The following is a 24,311-nucleotide window of genomic DNA, read 5'->3' as shown; positions in this document are numbered from 1 at the left end:
TGCCGACCCCTGGTTTAGCAGCATCCAGTCCAGATAAACGGTCACCTCTCCCACACTCTCAAATGTTCTATTAACTTGCATGTGTGCAAGCGGTTACACAGACACACACACACACACACACACAACACACGCACACACACACAAACACCCACACACACAATGGGAGCGCAGCGTTTTCTCCCATATGTGAGAGGGGAAGTGGAGTGAAGGAGGGAGGGCTGAAGTAACAGTCACACGGCTACACACAAACACACACTCATTTGTATTGTGATCAACCTTCAGGTGAGGACATCACACCAGGACTCTTCACATCAAAGACACAAGGATCAGGAAGAGGGGGAAGACTCGAGTCTACAACACCAGACGTCTGCCTCAGTGGCTTTTTGCTGTGCAGTTCTTTGCAGGGGTCAGGGAAGACCCAGGGTAGGGGTGAGGAGAGACCATCTGACACACGCTTGGATTGGCTGGAGGTTTTGATAACAAAGCTTCGGACTGCTAATGGAGAGTCTGTCAGGTAGCGACCACACTTACTGCCTATCATTTGAAATCACTGGATGACGAAAACGTCCACCTGGATCGCCGTAAACTTTAATTTTTTTTTGCCTAATCTGGAAATAGGACTTAGCCAGGAGAACATGTTCAACTGAACAAGCCTGGAAAACACATTTAAAAAATATTCCCCTTTTTTCCCTTAATTAGTGATATTTCCGACTGTTTTGCTTACCTAAGAGGGACTTGGACAGCAGGCTTTCTGATTACCGAAAAGTACAGACCTCATTGGAATGCCAACCAGGGATTGAGCAGCTTTTAAGTCTAACACAAGGCAAAGGGAAATAGCAGAGTTTCATACAGGTGCTACATCATTTTGATTCTGCAGGGGGAAGATCGCACCCGGCGTAGACGGTGGCTGACTCCACTCACTGCCCTCCCGGCCTATCTGAGCCCCAAGCAGCATGTCCCAGGCTTTGAGGCTACCTTTAGTCCTCCACACAGCGCACTACCATGATCAGATGGGCTGCTGGAGGGAGTAAGGCTGCCTCGTCCTGCTCCAGGACTGACTCTGAGGCTTTTTCTTGCTCTAGGGCCAACCCCTCCACGCTGTTTCCCTCGTGGTCTTTGCCTCTCCTACTAGCCCTGGTAGCTCTCACCTTCACCCTACCCGGAGCAGCCTGCCACCAGCTCAGGAGAGACAGGCCGAGGCTCACCGCACCTCGAACCTACAGGGCTTCGTTGAACAATTTCGAAAGTGAGACCGCCTACAAGCCCAGGGCCACGGAGGGCCCCTTGGGTCGGACTGGAGGGCCGCAGGGAAGGCATGTACGCAGTTACAATCATTTGCAAGGGGACATACGGAGGAGGAAGCTTTTCTCTTTCCAAAAGTTTTTTTTGAGAATCGACAAGAGCGGAAGGGTCAATGGAACCAAGAGCAAAGATGACCCACTCAGTAAGTTTTTTGAATGAGTGAAGAAATTCATGTAGTATTTTTGGTGTGGTATTTGACTCACCTGACTTTGGTTAACGGTAGCTTCAGCTCAGTCCCCACTGAATGTTAGTGTGAATGGTTGTCCATAAATGTGCGTTGTGATTGACTGGCGACCGGTTGAGGGTAGGGTTTCACGGTGGCAGAGGGTTTAGTGCGCCTGCCTCACAATACGAAGGTCCTGAGTAGTCCTGTGTTCAATCCCGGCCTCGGGATCTTTCCGTGTGGAGTTTGCATGTTCTCCCAGTGAATGTGTGGGTTCCCTCCGGGTACTCCGGCTTCCTCCCACTTCCAAAGACATGCACCTGGGGATAGGTTGATTGGCAACACTAAATTGGCCCTAGTGTGTGAATGTGAGTGTGAATGTTGTCTGTCTATCTGTGTTGACCCAGCGATGAGGCGGTAGGAAATGGATGGAAGGAAGGATGGATGGATGGATGGTTGGACGGTTGAGGGTATACTCTAGTCCGCCTTTCACTCAAAATGTGCTGGGATAGGCTCCCACTCCCTGTAAACCTTAACAGGCTAAGGGTAATACAATCGATACATGTGTAGATTACACTTGACAAAAAGGATCTGGTTGTTACCAACCTGACAAATCAATCGTAATTCTCTTAGAAAACAAAATGACGCATTGCACACTTGACTAAGGTGAAGCATCTTGGTCTTTTTTTGTTGTTTTGTTTCTAACCAGACATCCACTGGTATCTGTTCCTGCCCAAACACTCAGCACAGAGTTGGTAGCTTTCAGATGGCTTTAAAAGGAGCTGAGGCAGATAACCGAGCCATTATCAGGCCGTCTTCACAGCAAACAGTAAACATCGCTGATAACAAGCACAGAGATTCAAACAGGGTAGGGGGGGGGAGCTCAGTTTATAATCTTCCCGACTATGTCCGCCTGCAACGGTCAAGCACATCGCATCCTCCCCACATAAGACATTTTGCTTCAAGTTGTCGTTTCGGCGTTCTCATTAACGATCAGATACCCAAAAATACTGTATGTAGGTGCTTAAATATAGCGGCCTACACGTACACATGTGCTCACACACATCTTCTCCTCACATGCTCTTTCCTACCCTACCACCCCCACCCCGACCCCAACTTCGAGTAGTTGTGGAACCTTTTAATGTTCCCATGGGGAGTCCTAAACCACATTTTCAATCACAGAGACTTAAGTATAATGGCGTGGGGTGAGGAACAACGTCAGGAGGAGATTTTTGTTTTGACAGGGTCAAAACTTTATTTACCGAGCGTATTAAACGTTGATGCTTTTACTGCCGGACGTCTCAGGTTCCAAAACTGACATACTGGAGAGACATCGTCTGACTAGTTATTACATTCGCCTTGTGAGAATTCTTAACGTTCATGTGTGTTCAGGAGCTTTTCAAAAGTTTGGGAGTTAGAGCGGCCATTCTTAAAAGAGCTTGCGCTGGAGGGAGGCACAAGTTCATGAATGGCGCGGCTGATGATTGTGGTCACATCAAAGCCATGTGTCCTCCACATCAATGAGTTTGCCCTCAAAAAGCTCTGTCCTGAGGGGGTCCGGGGACACTGTATCAGGTTTACACGGTAAAGGACACCACACAACAGCGGCTTCAGTCTTCGGTCCCTGGGGCCCGACATGATCCCAGGTCTGATGTCTTTTGTGGACTACCCACACAGCCCCTTGAAGTGACAAAATATCCCGGTATTGTTCCACGAGTGGTAGGACGGCCTTGCCCATCCTGAGCATGAAACTGCTGAGTAAACATGTCTGGGCAGTTCCGATATGATGGATTAATTCAAGTGTTGGGGATGTACAAGCCCAGTTCCATGCCAGCTCACTGTCTCTTTAAAGGGGAACATTATCAACATTTCAGAAGGGTTAAAACCAATAAAAATCAGTTACCAGTGGCTTTTTTTTTTCAAAGATTTTCTCTAAATTTTACCTGTCCCGGAATATCCCTAAAAAAAGCTTTAAAGTGCCTGATTTTCGCTATCTGCGAAGCCACTGTCCATTTCACTGTGACGTCACATAGTGATGCCAATACAAACAACTGGTGGATAGCACAGCAAAATATAGCGACATTAGCTCGGATTCAGACTCGGATTTCAGCGGCTTAAGCGATTCAACAGATTACGCATGTATTGAAACGGATGGTTGGAGAATGGAGGCAGACAGCGAAAACGAAATTGAAGAAGAAACTGAAGCTATTGAGCGAATAAGTATTGACGCTATTCGGCCATGTTTGCCTTAGCATCGCCAGTAAAATGTGCAGACCAACGATTGGAAGTTTTGCATCTTGTGACACTGGATCAACTTAAATCCGTCGATTGGTAAGTGTTTGTTTGGCTTTAAATGTGGGTGGAAGGAAAAGCTGGATTCAAATACAGCTACAAATGTACATACAGCTAGCCTAAATAGCATGTTGGCATCGGTTAGCTGGCAGTCATGCCGCGACCAAATATGTCTGATTAGCACATAAGTCAATAACATCAACAAAACTCACCTTTGTGATTTCGTTGACTTTATCGTTGGGAATGCATCTGCTTTGAGTGTCGCAGGATATCCACACGTTCTTGCCGTCTCTGTGCCATCTCTGTCGTAACATCGCCGGTAAAAACCAAACGAGGGACTTTCGCATCTCTTGACACCGGAGCAACTTAAATCTGTCGATTGGTAAGTGTTTGTTTGGCATTAAATGTGGATGGAGGGAAAGGCTGGATGCAAATATAGCTACAAATGAGGCATAACGATGCAATATGTACATACAGCCATCCTAAATAGCATGTTATCATTGATTAGCATGCCGTGCTAATCGATGCACATTCTACGTAAATCAACTTGAATCCGTCCCTGATCGTGTTGTTACACCCTCCGACAACACACCGACGAGGCATGATGTCTCCAAGGTACCGGAAAACAGTCGAAAAAACTGAAAATAACAGAGCTGATTCGACTTGTGTGTGTAATGTGGTGGAGAAAATAGCGTTGACTACCTAGGTGACGTCACATTCTGACGTCATCACTCCGAGAGCCATAAGTAGAAAGGTGTTTAATTCGGCAAAATTCACCCATTTAGAGTTCGGGAATCGGTTAAAAAAATATATGGTCTTTTTTTCTGCAACATCAAGGTATATATTGACGCTTACATTGGTCTGGTGATAATGTTCCCCTTTAAGAGCCAGTGTGCAGTCTCCCGCAGAGTTATGGGGATGCCAGCCCAAAACTGTCCCATATGGCTTTTCAAACCTGGTAGAAGCTTGTGTTATGCTTCAAGAGAGGGAGGGAGCTACTTTGCTAAGTATTTATCTGCATGATGTACAAGATGCATGGCTGAGTGGTACTTTTTTATACACACAAAATACTACAATACTAAATTAGACAGGGCTTAGACACGTACGGTGCAAGGCATGTGTATATGTAGGAGTTTGTAGGTGGCATGTATGCACTGATATGCCTCGAGACATGGTAATTGTGTGCAAGTGTACACATTGGTAGTCTTTAATCACAGCAGTGATCTTTTTGTGTGGCTAAAAACACATGGCGCCTTTTTGGAAGTTTTGGAAAGACGAGTAAGGCGATGGATATCCTCTGTGTATATGCGCCCAGTGCGGTCTTTTTCTTGCGTTATTAGGAGACATCCTGACTCACGTCTCAGTATAGCAGTGTTTTTCAACCTTTTTCGAGCCAAGGCACATTTTTGGCGTTGAAAAAATCCGGAGGCACACCACCAGCAGGAATCAGTAAAAAACAAAACTCAGTTGACAGTAAAAAGTCCATCCATCCATTTTCTACCGCTTATTCCCTTTCGGGGTCGCGGGGGGCGCTGGCGCCTATCCCAGCTACAATCGGGCGGAAGGCAGGGTACACCCTGGACAAGTCGCCAAGTCATCGTGGCAATAGTTGGTTATGACTTTATGGCATAACTATCACTATTGCTCTTGTCTTATAGTAGGGGTACTGTCACCACCTGTCACATCCCACCCTGACTTATTTGGACTTTTTTGCGGTTTTCCTGTGTGTAGTGTTTTAGTTCTTGTCTTGCGCTTCTATTTTTTTGGGCATTTTCCTGTAGCAGTTTCATGTCATCCTCTGAGCGATATTTCCCGCATCTACTTTGTTTTAGCATTCAAGAATATTTCAGTTGTTTTTACCCAGTGATGAGGTGGCGACTTGTCCAGGGTGTACCCTACCTTACGCCTGATTGTAGCTGAGATAGGCTCCAGCGCCCCCCGTGACCCCGAAGGGAATAACCGATAGAAAATTAATGGATTATCCTTCTTTGTGGGGACATTGTTGATTGTCATGTACGGATGCCACACAGTATGTCTTTGCTGTCGTCCAGCATTCTGGTTTTGTTTACTTTCTAGTTCAGTTTTAGTTTTGTTCCCCACAGCATTCCCTAAACTTCAATGCCTTTTCTTAGGGGCACTCACCTTTTGTTTATTTTTTTGTTTAAGCATTAAATACCTTTTTTACCTGCACGCTGCCTCCCGCTGTTTCCAACATCTACAAAGCAATTAGCTACCGGCTGCCACCTACTGATAAGGAAGAATATTACACGGTTACTGTAGACCAGGGGTCACCAACCTTTTTGAAACCAAGAGCTACTTCTTGGGTACTGATTAATGCAAAGGGCTACCAGTTTGATACACACTTAAATAAATTGCCAGAAATAGCCAATTTGCTCAATTTACCTTTAATAAAAAAATCTATATATATATATTTAAAAAAAGGGTATTTCTGTCTGTCATTCCGTCGTACATTTTTTTTTCCTTTTACGGAAGGTTTTTGTAGAGAATAAATGATGAAAAAAAACACTTAATTGAACGGTTTAAAAGAGGAAAAAAAAAATGAAAATTACATTTTGAAACATAATTTATCTTCAATTTCCACTCTTTGAAATTCAAAATTCAACCAAAAAAGAAGAAGAGAAAAACTAGCTAATTCGAATATTTTTGAAAAAATAGAAAAAATAATTTTTGGAACATAATTTGTAATTTTTCCTGATTAAGATTAATTTTAGAATTTTGATGACATGTTTTAAATAGGTTAAAATCCATTCTGCACTTTGTTATTATATATAACAAATTGGACCAAGCTACATTTCTAACAAAGACAAATCATTATTTCTTCTAGATTTTCCAGAACAAAAATTTTAAATTAAATCCAAAAGACTTTGAAATAAGATTTAAATTTGATTCTAAAGATTTTCTAGATTTGCCGGGATAAATTTTTTGAATTTTAATCATAATAAGTTTGAAGAAATATTTCACAAATATTTTTCGTCGAAAAAACAGAAGCTAAAATGAAGAATTAAATTAAAATGTATCTATTATTCTTTATAATAAAAAAATAAATGTACTTGAACATTGATTTAAATTGTCAGGAAAGAAGAGGAAGGAATTTAAAAGGTAAAAAGGTATATGTGTTTGAAATTCCTAAAATCATTTTTAAGGTTGTATTTTTTCTCTAAAATTGTCTTTCTGAAAGTTAGAAGAAGCAAAGTAAAAAAAATAATGAATTTATTTAAACAAGTTCAGACCGAGTCTTTAAAATATTATCTTGGATTTTCTAATTCTATTTGACTTTTGTCTCTTTTAGAATTAAAAATGTCGAGCAAAGTGAGACCAGCTTGCTAGTAAATAAATACAATTTAAAAAATAGAGGCAGCTCACTGGTAAGTGCTGCTATTTGAGCTATTTTTAGAACAGGCCAGCGGGCGACTCATCTGGTCCTTACGGGCTACCTGGTGCCCGCGGGCACCGCGTTGGTGACCCCTGCTCTAGACAGCACCGACACTCAACAACAACACATCATTTACAGACTACAATTACTGGTTTGCAAAAAAACATTTTTTTACCCCAAATAGGTGAAAATAGATCATCTCCCACGAGACACCAGATCGTATCTCACGGCACACAAGTGTGCCGCAGCACAGTGGTTGAAAAACACTGCAGTATAGGAATGACACACTGCATTGTCCACACTGGGAAAATAAAACGTTAGAATATGATTTGAATCAAGTGCTTGGCATCTTTTGGAAAAACACTTGAATTCCTCAAGCAACGCACCAAATAAGCCACATGATACCTTATCTTGGTTGCTATATTTCACATAGAGCCACTTCATCAGCTACACTTGCCCAGGATAATAAGATCCATCTAATACAAGTACTGTAAGAAACAAGTCTGTATTTATAGATAGATAGATGGATGGATGGATGAATGGATGGATAGGTAGATAGATGGTACTTTATTGATTGCTTCAGGAGAGTTCCCTCAGGAAAATTCAAATTCCAGCGGCATGTACAAGTGGTCCGTGTTAACAGTCCAGTCCAGCTTATTGTGCACCCACATTCCGAGGTACTTGGATGAGTCCCTGGTCTGTACCTCTACTCCCTCGATCAGAATAGGTTGTGACCTTGGACTCGACCTCCCAAAGTCAATGACCAGCTCCTTGGTCTTTGACGGATTGAGCTGCAAGAGGTTCCTGTGGCAGCAAAGTCCCTCACCAGGCACCGAAACTCCTCCTCTCTGCCGTCCCTGATGCACACGACGATGGCTGTGTCATCCGCGTACTTCTGGATGTGACACAGCTCTGAGTTGTAGCAGAAGTCAGCGGTGTACAGGGTGAAGAGAAAAGGGGCCAGCACTGTTCCCTGCGGTGTTCTGGGGCTGCTGATCAGTATTCTTCTTCCTCCAAACAAGACGAGTTGAGTTTATACCAAAATGGATACATGGATGATACAGCAGAGGATTGGGAGAATGTCATGTGGTCAGATGAAACCAAAATGGAACTTTTTGGTATAAACTCAACTCGTCGTATTTGGAGGAAGAAGAATACTGAGTTGCATCCCAAGAACACCATACCTACTGTGAAGCATGGGGTGGAAACATCATAATTTGGGGCTGTTTTTCTGCTAAGGGGACAGGACGATTGATCCGTGTTAAGGAAAGAATGAATGGGGCCATGTATCGTGAGATTTTGAGCCAAAACCTCCTTCCATCAGTGAGAGCTTTGAATGGTTGGCCAAATACTTATTTTCCACCATAATTTACCAATACATTCTTTAAAATTCCTACAATGTGAATTCCTGGATTTTTTTTCACATTCTGTCTCTCACAGTCGAAGTGTACCTATGATGAAAATTACAGACCTCTGTCATCATTCTAAGTGGGAGAACTTGCACAATCGGTGGCTGACTAAATACTTTTTTGCCCCACTGTAAGTGCATTAGTGCGCATACACAAGCTGTCTTGCCCCTGCCTCCGGTGGCTGACTTTGATCAGCGATCATTACAGCCTTTTCCAACCCTCACTCACAACCAGTCTCACTGTTATGGCTCCTCTGTCCTCCTCTGTTCTCGCGCTTTTCATCCCTCCCATGTTTACAGAGCAGCCAGACTCAGCCATAGATTGTCTTACATCCTGCACTCCATCCCCGACACCTGATCCCACACAGAAATCAGCTCTTCTCAGATCTTCAATGGCCGTTGTGTCCCATTCCCCACCGCCTCTTTACAGACCTCATCGCCCTGAGGTGCCACCGTTTGAACTAGAAACCGATACAGTCTCGACCTCACGTACAAGGAGAGAGGCTGCTGTGTTTAGGGGAGTTTTTTTTTTTGCGACACACCTGCATGCTCTACTGTCCACCACTTTCCAAACAGTAGTTGAAGGGTGGTGTCCTCCCTTGACTGTGGTGTCTCCACACACACTGTGTCCGACAAATCATGGGAACCAGACAGCCACTTCCCAAGCACATTACCTTGATTGGCATTCATTTCCTGATGCCTGCCCTTAAACCATAATCACCACTCGTCCATCACCAAATCATTTAACTTCTAACATCACTTCAACCCTAAGGGGCAGTTAACACCAAGACAAGAGCAAATCAGTGACATTTTCACCTAAATGTAGGTTTGTGCTAACTTTATCGCAGGGGTGTCAAACTCATTTTAGATTGGGGGCCACATGGAGAAAAAAAACTAGTCCCAAGTGGTCTAGACTGGTGAAATCACGGCATGATGACTTAAAAATAAAGACAACTTCAGATTGTCTCCTTTGTTTAAAAATATAACATGCACATTCTGAAAATGTACAAATCATAATGTTTTTTTTTTTTTTTTTTTACATTTACCTGATACGGTTAATAGTATTCCATCTTTATTTGTCGTTATTTACATTTTCTGAATAAATTATGTGATAATGTTCATCAGTCAACTCCTATGTGTTCATTTTCAATCAAGATAAGAATATTGATATCAAAATCAAATTACTGTATGTTATTTGTGTAGTTTGATCATTTTCCTCGACTGATGTACTACATCATGTGGTTTATTTTGTACAAAGCCTGTTTCCATATGAGTTGGGAAATTATGTTAGATGTAAATATAAACGGAATACAATGATTTGCAAATCCTTTTCAACCCATATTCAATTGAATGCACTACAAAGACAAGATATTTGATGTTCAAACTCATAAACTTTTTTTTTTTCTGCAAATAATAATTAAGTTAGAATTTCATGGCTGCAACACGTGCCAAAGTAGTTGGGAAAGGGCATGTTCACCACTGTGTTACATCACCTTTTCTTTTAACAACACTCAATAAACGTTTGGGAACTGAGGAAACTAATTGTTGAAGCTTTGAAAGTGGAATTCTTTCCTATTCTTGTTTTATGTAGAGCTTCAGTCGTTCAACAGTCCGGGGTCTCCGCTGTCGTACTTTATGCTTCATAATGCGGCACACATTTTCCATGGGAGACAGGTCTGGACCGCACTCTTTTTTTATGAAGCCACGCTGTTGTAACACTTGCTGAATGTGGCTTGGCATTGTCTTGCTGAAATAAGCAGGGGTGTCCATGAAACAGACGGCGCTTAGATGGCAGCATATGTTGTTCCAAAAACCTGTATGTACCTTTCAGCATTAATGGTGCCTTCACAGATGTGTAAGTTACCCATGCTTTCGGCACTAATGCACCCCCATGCCATTACAGATGCTGGCTTTTGAACTTTGCGTCAATAACAGTCTGGATGGTTCGCTTCCCGTTTGGTCCGGATGACATGATGTCGAATATTTCCAAAAACAATTTGAAATGTGGAGTCGTCAGACCACAGAACACTTTTCCACTTTGCTTCAGTCTATCTAAGATGATGTCGGGCCCAGAGAATTCGGCGGAGTTTCTGGATGTTCTTGATAAATGGCTTTCGCTTTGCATAGTAGAGCTTTAACTTGCACTTACAGATGTAGCGACGAACTGTATTTAGTGACAGTGGTTTTCTGAAGTGTTTCTGAGCCCATGTGGTGATATCCTTTAGAGATTGATGTCGGTTTTTATACAGTGCCGTCTGAGGGATCAAAGGTCACTGTCATTCAATGTTGGTTACAGGCCATGCCGCTTACATGGAGTGATTTCTCCAGATTCTCTGAAAATTTTGATGATATTATCGACCGTAGATGTTGAAATCTCTAAATTTCTTGCTATTGCATTTTGTGAAACGTTGTTTTTAAACTGTTTGACTATTTGCTCACGCAGTTGTGGACGAAGGGGTGTACCTCGCCCCATCCTTTCTTGTGAAAGACTGAGCATTTTTTGGGAAGCTGTTTTTATACCCAATCATGGCACCCACCTCCCAATTAGCCTGCACACCTGTTGGATGTTCCAAATAAGTGTTTGCTGAGCATTCCTAAACTTCATCAGTATTTATTGCCACCTTTCCCAACTTCTTCGTCACGCGTTGCTAGCATCAAATTCTGAAGTTAATGATTATTTGCAAAAATAAAAATGTTTATCAGTTTGAAAATCAAGTATGTTGTTTTTGTTGCATATTACACTGAATATGGGTTGAAAATGGTTAGCAAATGATTGTATTCTGTTTATATTTACATCCAACACAATTTCCCAACTCATATGGAAACAGGGTTTATACATGTGTGGACAGCTGTTTCTTTCGTTCAAAAATTTCAGGTACATTTTTATACTTAGCAAACTCTTCCCACGGGCCGATAATAACCTGTTCGCGGCCCTGATTCGGCCCTTGGGGCGGACGTTTGACACGCCTGTTTAGAGCCTGTATATGAGCATGAAATATAAGAAAACTCTCTCACATTTGTTTCGTCCACTTTTAAGAGAAGCGACAGCTCAAACGGTTGCTTTTGAAGTTCTGAATGTTCGTGACATCTAGAAAGAAAAATCTCATGGACTTGGTTCTGCCTCAGACCCCCACAAGTGCAGAGTTAGGGTGTATATGTAAAAAGTGGATTAAGTGCACAGTAGTGCTTCTTTGACAAAGACACTCAGCCATGTGTGGACAAACAGCTCATTAACATTCAAACTATCCATCCATCCATCCATCCATCCATTTTCTACCGCTTATTCCCTTTCGGGGTCGTGGGGGGCGCTGGCGCCTATCTCAGCTAAAATCGGGCGGAAGGCGGGGTACACCCTGGACAAGTCGCAACCTCATCGCAGGGCCAACACAGATAGACAGACAACATTCACACTCACATTCACACACTAGGGCCAATTTAGTGTTGCCAATCAACTTATCCCCAGGTGCATGTCTTTGGAGGTGGGAGGAAGCCGGAGTACCCGGAGGGAACCCACGCATTCACGGGGAGAACATGCAAACTCCACACAGAAAGATCCCGAGCCTGGATTTGAACCCAGGACTGCAGGACCTTCAAACTAAAGACACAAAATGGCGTATGACCCACTACATGTAAATTGCAGCATCAGTGATATATTTTTTTAACCCACTTTTCATATAAAATCATGTGTATTTACTAGGGGTGTGGGAAAATATCCATTTGAAAACGAATCGAATCGTTTACGTTGTGCGATTCAGAATCAATTCTCATTTTTAAACAAATCTATTTTTTTATTTTTTTATTTTTTTATTTTATTTGTGACAGACTCCCTGCCATCACCGTGTGGGTTGCGGGGACACTTGACACACGACGCAACATAGCAGGTTTGATTCAGCTTTATTGCTTCATTGGGTCTGTCTTCGGGCCGGTCGGGCGCGCCCATTTCTAGTGCGCCGACCCTGCCTTTGGTCACGCCACTTTTCAGTGCGCGCGTTGTGCCTGCTTGTCGCCGTTGCACGCCTTTTGGCGTCCGGTGCTTGCGTCCGCTGAGGGGGTGCGTCTTCTCGCTCTCGGTGTCATTTGTCGCGCTCTTGGTCTGCTAGCCGTGGTTTCCTTCTCCGTGCTGCCTTCTGATCTTGCCCCCCTTTGCCTCTCTTATAGTCTAGCAGCAGATGGAAAGATTGTGAGCAGGTGTGTGGTGTACGCACCTGACTTAAATTGCCGCTCTGCGTGCGTCACGCCTCTCCTCGCTGCCGCATGCCCCGCCTCCTGGCCTCCATCCTGGCCAGGGCTGTCTCTCTCAGCCCGCTGTCGGCCCGTCGGCTGCGCCTCTCCACATTTATTTTATTTATTTTTTTTATCAATCCAACAAACCACTACACAGCAATACCATAACAATGCAATCCAATTCCAAAACCAAACCTAACCCAGCAACACTCAGAACTGCAATAAACAGAGCAATTAAAAGGAGACACAAACACGACACAGAACAAACCAAAAGTAGTGAAACAAAAATGAATATTATCAACAACAGTATCAATATTAGTTATAATTTCAGCATAGCAGTGATTACAAATCCCTCACTGACATTATCATTTGACATTTATAAAAATTAAAAAAAAGTGTCACGGTGGCTTACACTCGCATCGCATCTCATAAGCTTGACAACACACTGTGTCCAATATTTTCACAAAGATAAAATAAGTCATATTTTTGGTTAAATTAATAGTTAAAAGAAATGTACCTTATTGCAATCAGTTGATAAAACATTATCCTTTACAATTATAAAAGCTTTTTTTTTTTTAATCTACTACTCTGCTAGCATGTCAGCAGACTGGGGTAGATCCTGCTGAAATCCTATGTATTAAATGAATACAGAATCGTTTTGAATCGGAAAAATATTGTTTTTGAATCGAGAATCGAATCGATTCGAAAAAAAATCGATATATTATCGAATCGTAACCCCAAGAATTGATTTTGAATCAAATCGTGGGACACCCAAAGATTCACAGCCCTAGTATTTACTTAAGAAGACGATTATTTAAAAAAAATATTGATTTCAGTTAATGTTTCAGTCAGTAATCCTTTAGTAAAAGTAGGATATGGACTGAATGAATGGGAAAATGTGGGTACCAGGATGAGCCCAAAATAAAGGAAAATGTGTTCTCCAACATTTTCTCACATGTGCAATACATGCTTTGTCCACACAAACTGCATCTGCATGCAACCGGAGATGATACGAGTAAGTTTTGTCAAAGGATATGTTGGGAAGTTATATCTCTATGACCCAACTGTTATGGTTTAACTCAGGGGGTGACGGCAAACTGACACCAGGGGCCAGTAGTGTACAATGTATTAAATATAAAGACAAAGTATATGTAATAATACCAAACAATAATAATAATAAACAATACTAATAAACTATAGAATGGTGTTTGACAAAATCCAAGTGTAAATGTGTGACTATGTGTGTAGATTAGCTGTTAAGTGTTACCGTAAATGTTGAATGAGGAAGCAGACAGAAACCAAAGAGGGCAATGCAAAAGGAGTCCAAGATACGCGAGGGGTCCGTGGGGCAGAGAGAGACGTCAGAGTCCGGGGGCAAGCGAGGAGTCGGGAAACGAGGGAGGCAGTCCAAATCCAGGGCAACGGAAGGGAAACACTGCGAAAACACGGGAGAACTAACAAGGATGTCAGAACACCAGGGAAACGCGCAGAGAGAGAGAGCATAAGCCTTACGGTATCCGATAGAGCATGGGTCACCAACGCGGTGCCCATAAGTACCAGATGAGTCGCCCGCTGGCCTGTTCTAAAAATAGTTCAAATAGCAGCACTTACCAGTGAGCTGCCTCTATTTTTTTTAAATTGTATTTATTTACTAGCAAGCTGGTCTCGCTTTGCTTGACATTTTTAATTCTAAGAGGGACAAAACTCAAATAAAATTTGAAAATCCAAGAAAATATTTTAAAGACTTGGTCTTCACTTCTTTAAATAAATTCATTTATTTATTTACTTCGCTTCTTATAACTTTCAGAAAGACAATTTTAGAGAAAAAAATACAAACTTAAAAATTATTTTAGGATTTTTAAACACTTATACCTTTTTACCTTTTAAATTCCTTCCTCTTCTTTCCTGACAATTTAAATCAATGTTCAAGTATCGTTTTTATTTTTATTGTAAAGAATAATAAATACATTTTAATTTAATTCTTAATTTTATCTTCAGTTTTTTCGACGAAGAATATTCGTGAAATGTTTCTTCAAATTTATTGTGATTAAAATTAAAAAAAAATATTCTGGCAAATCTAGAAAATCTGTAGAATCAAATTTAAATCTTATTTCAAAGTCTTTTGAATTTCATTTGAAATTTTTGTTCTGGAAAATCTAGAAGAAATAATAATTTGTCTTTGTTAGAAATATAGCTTGGTCCAATGTGTTATATATTCTAACAAAGTGCAGATTGGATATTAAAATTAATCTCAATCAGGAAAAATTACTAATGATGTTCCACAGATTATTTTTTAAATTTTTTCAAAAAGATTCGAATTAGCTAGTTTTTCTCTTCATTTTTTTCGGTTGAATTTTGAATTTTAAAGAGTCGAAATTGAAGATAAACTGTGTTTCAAAATGTAATTTTCATTTTTTTCGTGTTTTCTCCTCTTTTAAACCGTTCGATTAAGTGTTTTTTTTCATCATTTATTCCCTGCAAAAAACCTTCTGTAAAAGGAAAAAAAATGTACGACGGAATGGCAGACAGAAATATCATTTTTTTATATATATATATAGATTTATTTATTAAAGGTAAATTGAGCAAATTGGCTATTTCTGGCAATTTATTTAAGTGTGTATCAAACTGGTAGCCCTTCGCATTAATCAGTACCCAAGAAGTTGCTCTTGGTTTCAAAAAGGTTGGTGACCCCTGCGATAGAGAAACTATAGGTCCACCTTGGGTCCACTGGTCCTTTATTGAGCTTGCCCTCATCAGTACCAGGTGAGCAGATTGGTAAATGAGTGCAGGCTTGTCGCTGCGTGGGTGTGTCCGGGTGCGCTGTCAGCGGGTCCCTCTGCAGCGGAGGGAGATACAGACTGCGCGTGTGCCGCAACACCAACACAAGTAGGGACGGCATGGCGCAATGGGAGAGTGGCCGTGCGCAACCCGAGGGTCCCTGGTTCAATTCCCACCTAGTACCAACCTCGTCACATCCGTTGTGTCCTGAGCAAGACACTTCACCCTTGCTCCTGATGATGCTGGTTGGCGCCTTGCATGGCAGCTCCCTCCATCAGTGTGTGAATGTGTGTGTGAATGGGTAAATGTGGAAGTAATGTCAAAGCGCTTTGAGTACCTTGAAGGTAGAAAAGCGCTATACAAGTACAACCCATTAATCATTTATTTATTTAAGTAACTTCAACTGTCCTGCAGCCACCTTGTTACCTGGGGTATGAATTGGCCCCTTCTAGTAGTCTTTGAATTACTTGTGAAGAGACTCAGAAACTGGACCTAGCAAACAAAAAATAAACAAACCGGATTCTGTGCAATGTGCAATCAATTCATTGTATTATTAACATGTGTAACTGCAACCAGTTACACATGTTAACTTTATATTAGCCATAACGCCCCCCAAAATGTGCTTTCTTATCTTGGGTTATTTTGTAAAAGCAATCATGCATCCATCCATCAACCCATCCATCTTTGACAGCTTTTTGAATATGGAAAAATCATATGCTGTTTTTATTGTATTGTAGGTATTTTGGAAGTCACATCTGTGGACGTGGGGGTGGTGGCTATCAAAGGGCTGCACAGTCACTACTATCTGGCTATCAGCAGGAGAGGAGAATTGTACGGAGCAGTGAGTATCCGGGTCAGGGGTCAAGTCCAGATCATTTTCAACTTGAGCTTCTGAAAAAAATGGTGGTGTTTGTGTTGACAAAAAAAAAGTTTTCTTTACTGTAATTACCCCTGCAGTGAGATTTTGGAGAAAGGTCGAAAACAATCTGATCAATTATTCTGTTCCAGGGTCAAACAGTTGCCCGCATTTTTTTAAATAAATATAGATAATTATTTCTCATAATTCAAAATGCAAAAAATAGGAGTCATGATTATCATCTGATTTTTTCATGTGTAATAAATAAGGTTGGAGCTTCCAGTTAAAAGTTGTGAAAAAGAAAACTTTTTAACGACCAAGGCCAAAAGGTGAGTGCCGTTGCAAATATTTACTCTTTGACATTTTGAAATGTCGTACAAAAAAAGACCAAAAAAAGTTACATTAAAAATGTAAAACAGATATAAACACTAATCTTTGATAACCACTTTTAATGTTAGCCCCCTCTCAATTTGATACAGTGGGACAAAAAAGTATTTAGTCAGCCACCGATTGTACAAGTTCTCCCACTTAAAATGATGACAGAGGTCTGTAATTTTCATCATAGGTACACTTCAACTGTGAGAGAGTGAATGTGAAAAAAAAAATCCAGGAATTCACATTGTAGGAATTTTAAATAATTTATTTGTAAATTATGGTGGAAAATAAGTATTTGGTCAACCATTCAAAGCTCTCACTGATGGAAAGAGGTTTTGGCTCAAAATCTCACGATACATGGCCCCATTCATTCTTTCCTTAACACGGATCAATCGTCCTGTCCCCTTAGCAGAAAAACAGCCCCAAAGCATGATGTTTCCACCCCCAAGCTTCACAGTAGGTATGGTTTTCTTGGGATGCCACTCAGTATTCTTCTTCCTCTAAACACGTCGAGTTGAGTTTATACCAAATTTACAAATCAATTCTTTAAAATTCCTACAATGTGAATCCTGGATTTTTTTTTTCACATTCTGTCTCTCACAGTTGAAGTGTACCTATGATGAAAATTACAGACCTCTGTCATCATTTTAAGTGGGAGAACTTGCACAATCGGTGGCTAATTTGCCCCACTGTATAATGCTGCAGCTGTTACATATACTATAATATTGTACATGGTAATTGTCACATATTGTATATATTATATAAAAATATAATACAATATAATAATATATCAGTATATATATGTATATAAAATACGTAAAAATTACAAATATGTTGTATTTTATATTGCTACTACGTCACATTTTTAGTCTACTTAATACCTGCATTATCATTTCCATCCTTACACTTTCCATCCTTTGCAACTGAGCTACTTTGTGGAACAATTTCCCTCGTGGATCATTAAAGTTTGTTTCAGTGTAAGTCTATGAGAGTGTATGTTGCGTAAGATGAAGACGCAGAATAGGAATAATGATAATAATAAAAAGTGTAAGAATAGGAATAATAATAATAATAATAGTAAAAGGGAGAAGTAACAGAAGCAGAAGAAGAAAAAGAAGAAAAAGGGTCCCAAACACAAATTAAATTGATTTCAGTTCATTTCATTGAGCTCCTAATTTCACATACTACTGTACGGTAGTAGTAGTACACATCTAAACCTACTTCTTAACCTTTTGGGGCATATTTTAGTTATCTTCTGATGTTTATCTCATCAGTTTTAAAGGCTGCTGTAAAAAGCCAAAGAATAAGCAAAATCTTTGATTCTCACTGAATTGTTTTTTTTTTAGGTAGCGTCTTGCATGAAATCTGGGCATAATGGCATATTAAACTCCCAATATTTTTAGTTTGGATGTCAAATATATTTTTTAACAAAATGTTCCCGCAACATTTCTTTAATGTGACTTAGTTTTGAAAAATAAAATAGTTTAAAGAAAAAGCTAAAAAATCATTGCTTTTGAAGGGGATTTAGACTTTAGAGCAGGGGTCACCAACGCGATGCCCGCGGGGCACCAGGTAGCCCGTAAGGACCAGATGAGTCGCCCGCTGGCCTGTTCTAAAAATAGCTCAAATAGCAGCACTTACCAGTGAGCTGCCTCTATTTTTTAAATTGTATTTATTTACTAGCAAGCTGGTCTCGGTTTGGTCGACATTTTTAATTCTAAGGGAGACAAAACTCAAAAAGAATTTGAAAATCCAAGAACATATTTGAAAGACTTGGTGTTCACTTGTTTAAAAAAAATCATTTATTTCTTTACTTTGCTTCTTGTAACTTTCAGAATGACAATTTTAGAGAAAAAATACAATCTTAAAAATGATTTGAGGATTTTTAAACACACATACCTTTTTACCTTTTAAATTCCTTCCTCTTCTTTCATGACAATTTCAATCAATGTTCAAGTATTTTTTTTTTTTTTTTTTCAAAAAATAATAAATACATTTTAATTTAATTCCTCATTTTAGCTTCTGTTTTTTCGATGAAGAATATTTGTGAAATATTTCTTCAACTCATGATTAAAATTCAAAAAAATATTTTGGCATATCTAGAAAATCTGTAGAATCAAATTTAAATCTTATTTCAAAGTCTTTTGAATTTCTTTTAAAATGTTTGTTCTGGAAAATCAAGAAGAAATAATGATTTGTCTTTGTTAGAAATATAGCTTGGTCCAATTTGTTATATATTCTAACAAAGTGCAGAATGGATTTTAACCTATTTAAAACATGTCATCAAAATTCTAAAAATTAATCTTAATTATGAAAAATTACTAATGACATTCCATAAATTATATTTTTTTTAATTTTTTCTAAAAGATTCGATTTAGCTCGTTTTTCTCTTAATTTTTTTCGGTTGAATTTTGAATTTTAAAGAGTCGAAATTGAAGATAAACTATGTTTCAAAGTTTTATTTTCATTTTTTTCATGTTATCGCCACTTTTAAACCCGTTCAATTAAGTTTTTTTTTCATAATTTATTCTCTACAAAAATACTTCTGTAAAAGGAAAAAAAATGTCAGACGGAATGACAGACAGAAATACCCATTTTATATATATATATATATATATATATATATATATATATATATATATATATATATATATATATATATATTTATTTATTTATTAAAGGTAAATTGAGCAAATTGGCTATTTCTGGCAATTTATTTAAGTGTGTATCAAACTGGTAGCCCTTTGCATTAATCAGCACCCAAGAAGTAGCTCTTGGTTTCAAAAAGGTTGGTGACCCTGCTTTAGAGACACATTTTTGTGCCGAAATGTGAAATCTCAGGGGTGTTTCAGAAGTCTACTAAAGTTTAAGGAGCAAAAGTAGTAAAGCGCATGTTGAAAAACAAATATATTTATACATGAAGATGTCTGACATGTTTAATAAAGGAGTGACAACATCGTGCCTCGTGTCTTTCTAGAGGGAGTTTGGCGTCGACTGCACACTGAAGGAGCGCATCGAGGAGAACGGCTACAACACGTACGCCTCGGCTAAGTGGAAGAACAAGAAACGGCAGATGTTTGTAGGTCTGAACATCCACGGGAGGCCTGTGAGAGGGAAGAAAACACGCAAGAGGAACACGGCCACCCACTTCCTCCCAATTATGGCGTGATGAGCCCGGGGAGTTAAATGAATGAGGTAAAAGGACAAAATGTGGCTAAATTGTCAAGATTAAGACTTTGACTCAAGAAATAAGGGACTAACAGTGACAAACAAATGAAGATGGTATATTTTATTTAAAGGAGCAAGGTATGTCCTTGTCTGCCGTAGCACGGGATACAATATTTATCCTTTTCTGTGCCAAAAAGCCGGAGATCAATAGAGGCAGATGTATGGGCAACTTTATTATTAAATACTTGAGAACACAATACTTAAAGGCCTACTGAAACCCACTACTACCCACCACACAGTCTGATAGTTTATATATCAATGATGAAATATTAACATTGCAACACATGCCAATACGGCCTTTTTAGTTTACTAAATTGCAATTTTAAATTTCCCGCGCAGTTTCTTGTTGAAAATGTCGCGGAATGATGACGTGTGCGCGTGACGTCACGAACTGTCAGGAAATATTAGCCCAGCACCATTTGCGGCTAAAAGTCGTCTCTTTTCATCGCGCAATTACACAGTATTCTGGACATCTGTGTTGCTGAATCTTTTGCAATTTGTTCAATTAATAATGGAGAAGTCAAAGGGGTTAGTGCGTCTGCCTCACAATACGAAGGTCCTGCAGTCCTGGGTTCAAATCCAGGCTCGGGATCTTTCTGTGTGGAGTTTGCATGTTCTCCCCGTGAATGCGTGGGTTCCCTCCGGGTACTCCGGCTTCCTCCCACTTCCAAAGACATGCACCTGGGGATAGGTTGATTGGCAACACTAAATTGGCCCTAGTGTGTGAATGTGAGTGTGAATGTTGTCTGTCTATCTGTGTTGGCCCTGCGATGAGGTGGCGACTTGTCCAGAGTGTACCCCGCCTTCCGCCCGATTGTAGCTGAGATAGGCGCCAGTGTCCCCCGTGACCCCGAAAGGGAATGAGCGGTAGAAAATGGATGGATGGATGGAAGTCAAAGTAGAAAGATGGAGTTGGGAAGCTTTAGCCTTTAGCCACACAAACACACGGTGATTCCTTGTTTAAAATTCCCGGAGGTGAAGCTTTGCTATGGATCAGAGCGGTCAAGCGAACATGGTTCCCGACCACTTGTCAACCGGCAGGTCTCCCGTCCAAAGGCAAAACCTAGTAACTCACTTCTAGCTGATTTTGAGAAAGCAAAGGAAAACCAATCTATCTTGATGGTGTCTTACAAAGATCTACAAAGTCATCAAACGTATAGATGTTTTTTTGAGCTTTCATTTTCTTGCCGATTGAGCCATGGATTGAATCTGCTCTCATGAACGTGTGCCCTTTCTCCAGATATTTTAAATAAATAAATAATATTCAGGTCACAACATGTAAATGGACTATTGTTGGTGGTTGTTGAATGGTTATTTAGAGGGTTTTATGAGCGCATTGAGTACCCTCGATCCGTTGATTCAATTATTTATTTATGATTTTGAATGTTTAAAAAAAGAAAAATAAATGATAAATGGGTTGTACTTGTATAGCGCGTTTCTACCTTCAAGGTACTCAAAGCGCTTTGACACTACTTCCACATTTACCCATTCACACACACATTCACACACTGATGGAGGGAGCTGCCATGCAAGGCGCCAACCAGCACCCATCAGGAGCAAGGGTGAAGTGTCTTGCTCAGGACACAACGGACGTGACGAGGTTGGTACGAGGTGGGATTTGAACCAGGGACCCTCGGGTTGCGCATGGCCACACTCCCACTGCGCCACGCACAAACTCGGGTGGGCCCCATTCTGCGTGTACAGCGTCCAGTTTTTATTTTGACCTCCACAGTTATCTGCCCAAAAGAGTATGCAAGGGGAAGAATCAAGAACAATACATTTAATGAAGGTGCTTGCAAAGTCATGGGCCAATCTTCCAAATATCCCCTCGTGCCATAATATCACATAATCAGGTTGACCGTCGGCCCCCATTCGTGCAAATGTCTCATTAAAGACAATAAGGCGACTGACAAAGAAGCTCCGATTGGTCCCTTGAGATACTAGGTTTTTTCTGTTATGTGGTAGTTGCTAGGTCCTGCCATGCGCGTAACAGCTTACTTACGGAACAAATTACAATATCGCGTACACTAATGTAAAGCATATCACCTAGGAACTCCAAAATTATTATCAGCTCAGTTTTGACCAAAATTGAGTTACTGGGTTTTGCCTTTGGACGGGAGAGGTTTCGGTGAGAAAATTGTGGTAAAAAGTCGCCTTTTACCGTCCTTGTATCTGCCGTGACTTCCCTCAGACACTGGCCTAAAGACACCCGTGGACACACCCCTCCGACTATCAGGTACTATTTAATCTCACTAAAAAACTAGCAACACAATAGAAAGATGAGGGATTTCCCATAATTATCCTAGTAAATGTGTCTAAAAACATCTGAATCCGTCCCAAAGCAATCGCTTTTTTTTTTTCTAGTCCTTTGCTATCAATATCATCATCCACGAATCTTTCATCATCGCTCAAATTAATGGGGAAATTTTCGTTTTCTCGGTCCGAATAGCTCTTGCTGCTGGAGGCTCCCATTATAAACAATGTGAGGACGTGAGGAGCCCTCACCCTTGTGACGTCATCCGGTAAAGGCAAGGCTTTTTTATCAGCACCAAAAGTTGCGAACTTTATCGTGGATGTTCTCTACTAAATCCTTACAGTAAAAAAATGGCAATATCGCGAAATGATCAAGTATGACACATAGAATGGACCGGCTATCCCCGTTTAAATAAGAAAATCTCATTTCAGTAGGCCTTTAACACCTGTGTTTTTTTCCCTTTGTTTGTACTGGATGGATGTATTTATTTTGTTACTATTTAACTGAAGAGGAACACTCACAAGCAATCCTTTGCGTTCTTTTGTTTTTTTTTTATAGGATCTCTATCATGTGAAAATAAAAATAACAATTTTCTCCCACACGCCACATCTGTTGTGTTTCCCTCGCACTCTCACTTGACGTCCACGTGTGTTTTTATGACTAACCCAAGTGGCACTCATGACATTACCCCAAATGAGGTGGACACATAAAGACAAGACGGGAGAGAGACAACTAAATTATCATTTTGAACGGCTTCTCGCCGCCATTGTGTGGGTTGCATGGATCATTGAGGAATGACATCGCTGAGCAGGTTTGACTGGCTTTATTTTTCAATAACAGCTTGTCTTTCCGTCGGATCGCTTTTCAGCTGCTCCGCTCCTACCTTCTCGCTCCTTGATCGCCTGCGTCCTCGCTGTTGTCTTCGACTCGCTCTTGGTCGTTGTCGCTCTTTAGGTCTTTTCTCCTGGTTCTCCTACTTCTGCCACGATCGCTCCTCCTTCTTCCCTTTTATGCCACAGGAGAAGATGCATGGATTGAGAGCAGGTGTGCCCCGCCTCTCCGCTCTGCTGCATTCTCCGCCTCCTGGCCACCATCTTGGGCAGGACCGCTGTTTGTCCTAAGCTGCTGTCGGCTCGTCGGCTCCGTCTCTCCACAATCATCTTTGGAGAGGCAGATATAATTCCATGCAGCCCTAAAGCACCTGTTGAAATTATAAGGACATATTCACACTAGTAGACCATTAAAGAGCATAATTCCCTGTGCTGTGGCTACAGCTTCTATTCTGCTGCATTCCTGTAATTTTCATTAATATTTCAAGTCGTCTAACAAGTCGTTTTGTACATTTCTATTTTCGAAGATGGCCACTCTAAATTTTTAATTTGCATTTATTAAATTACACGTCTTTATTATGGCGTTATAGTTGAGTCTTAATGTTGAGGTCGCAAAGGTAGATTTTAAAGACAGAAAAATGTGTTTTGCAAGCACACACATTATATCTTGAAAATAAATTAAACTCGAGCAAAAAAATTTAAATATATAAATATAATAATATATATGCAGTACAGGCCAAAAGTTTGGACACACCTTCTCATTCAATGTGTTTTTTCTATTTTCATGACTATTTAAGAAGGTGGACCAGAGGGTGTGTTCCAACTATCGTGGGATCACACTCCTCAGCCTTCCCGGTAAGGTTTATTCAGGTGTACTGGAGAGGAGGCTACGCCGGATAGTCGAACCTCGGATTCAGGAGGAACAGTGTGGTTTTCGTCCTGGTCGTGGAACTGTGGACCAGCTCTATACTCTCGGCAGGGTTCTTGAGGGTGCATGGGAGTTTGCCCAACCAGTCTACATGTGCTTTGTGGACTTGGAGAAGGCATTCGACCGTGTCCCTCGGGAAGTCCTGTGGGGAGTGCTCAGAGAGTATGGGTTATAGGACTGTCTTATTGTGGCGGTCCGCTCCCTGTATGATCAGTGACAGAGCTTGGTCCGCATTGCCGGCAGTAAGTCGAACACATTTCCAGTGAGGGTTGGACTCCG

At 40.7% G+C, this 24,311-nt stretch overlaps 1 protein-coding gene across 1 annotated transcript; it reads left to right on the top strand.

The window, feature by feature from the left end:
* The first annotated feature begins 282 nt into the window (after positions 1-282).
* LOC133551395 (fibroblast growth factor 10-like) lies at positions 283-22,866 on the top strand. The gene is made up of 3 exons (XM_061898066.1): positions 283-1,444; positions 16,299-16,402; positions 19,770-22,866. The coding sequence occupies exons 1-3, from the start codon at positions 1,003-1,005 to the stop codon at positions 19,959-19,961; spliced, it is 738 nt and encodes a 245-aa protein (XP_061754050.1). The 5' UTR covers positions 283-1,002; the 3' UTR covers positions 19,962-22,866.
* Positions 22,867-24,311: the final 1,445 nt, after the last annotated feature.

The sequence above is a fragment of the Nerophis ophidion genome, linkage group LG01 (assembly GCF_033978795.1).
Source record: "Nerophis ophidion isolate RoL-2023_Sa linkage group LG01, RoL_Noph_v1.0, whole genome shotgun sequence".
Taxonomy (NCBI): Eukaryota; Metazoa; Chordata; class Actinopteri; order Syngnathiformes; family Syngnathidae; genus Nerophis; species Nerophis ophidion.
Note: the sequence above shows the minus strand (reverse complement) of the source record. Positions and strands in the feature narration are given on the sequence as shown.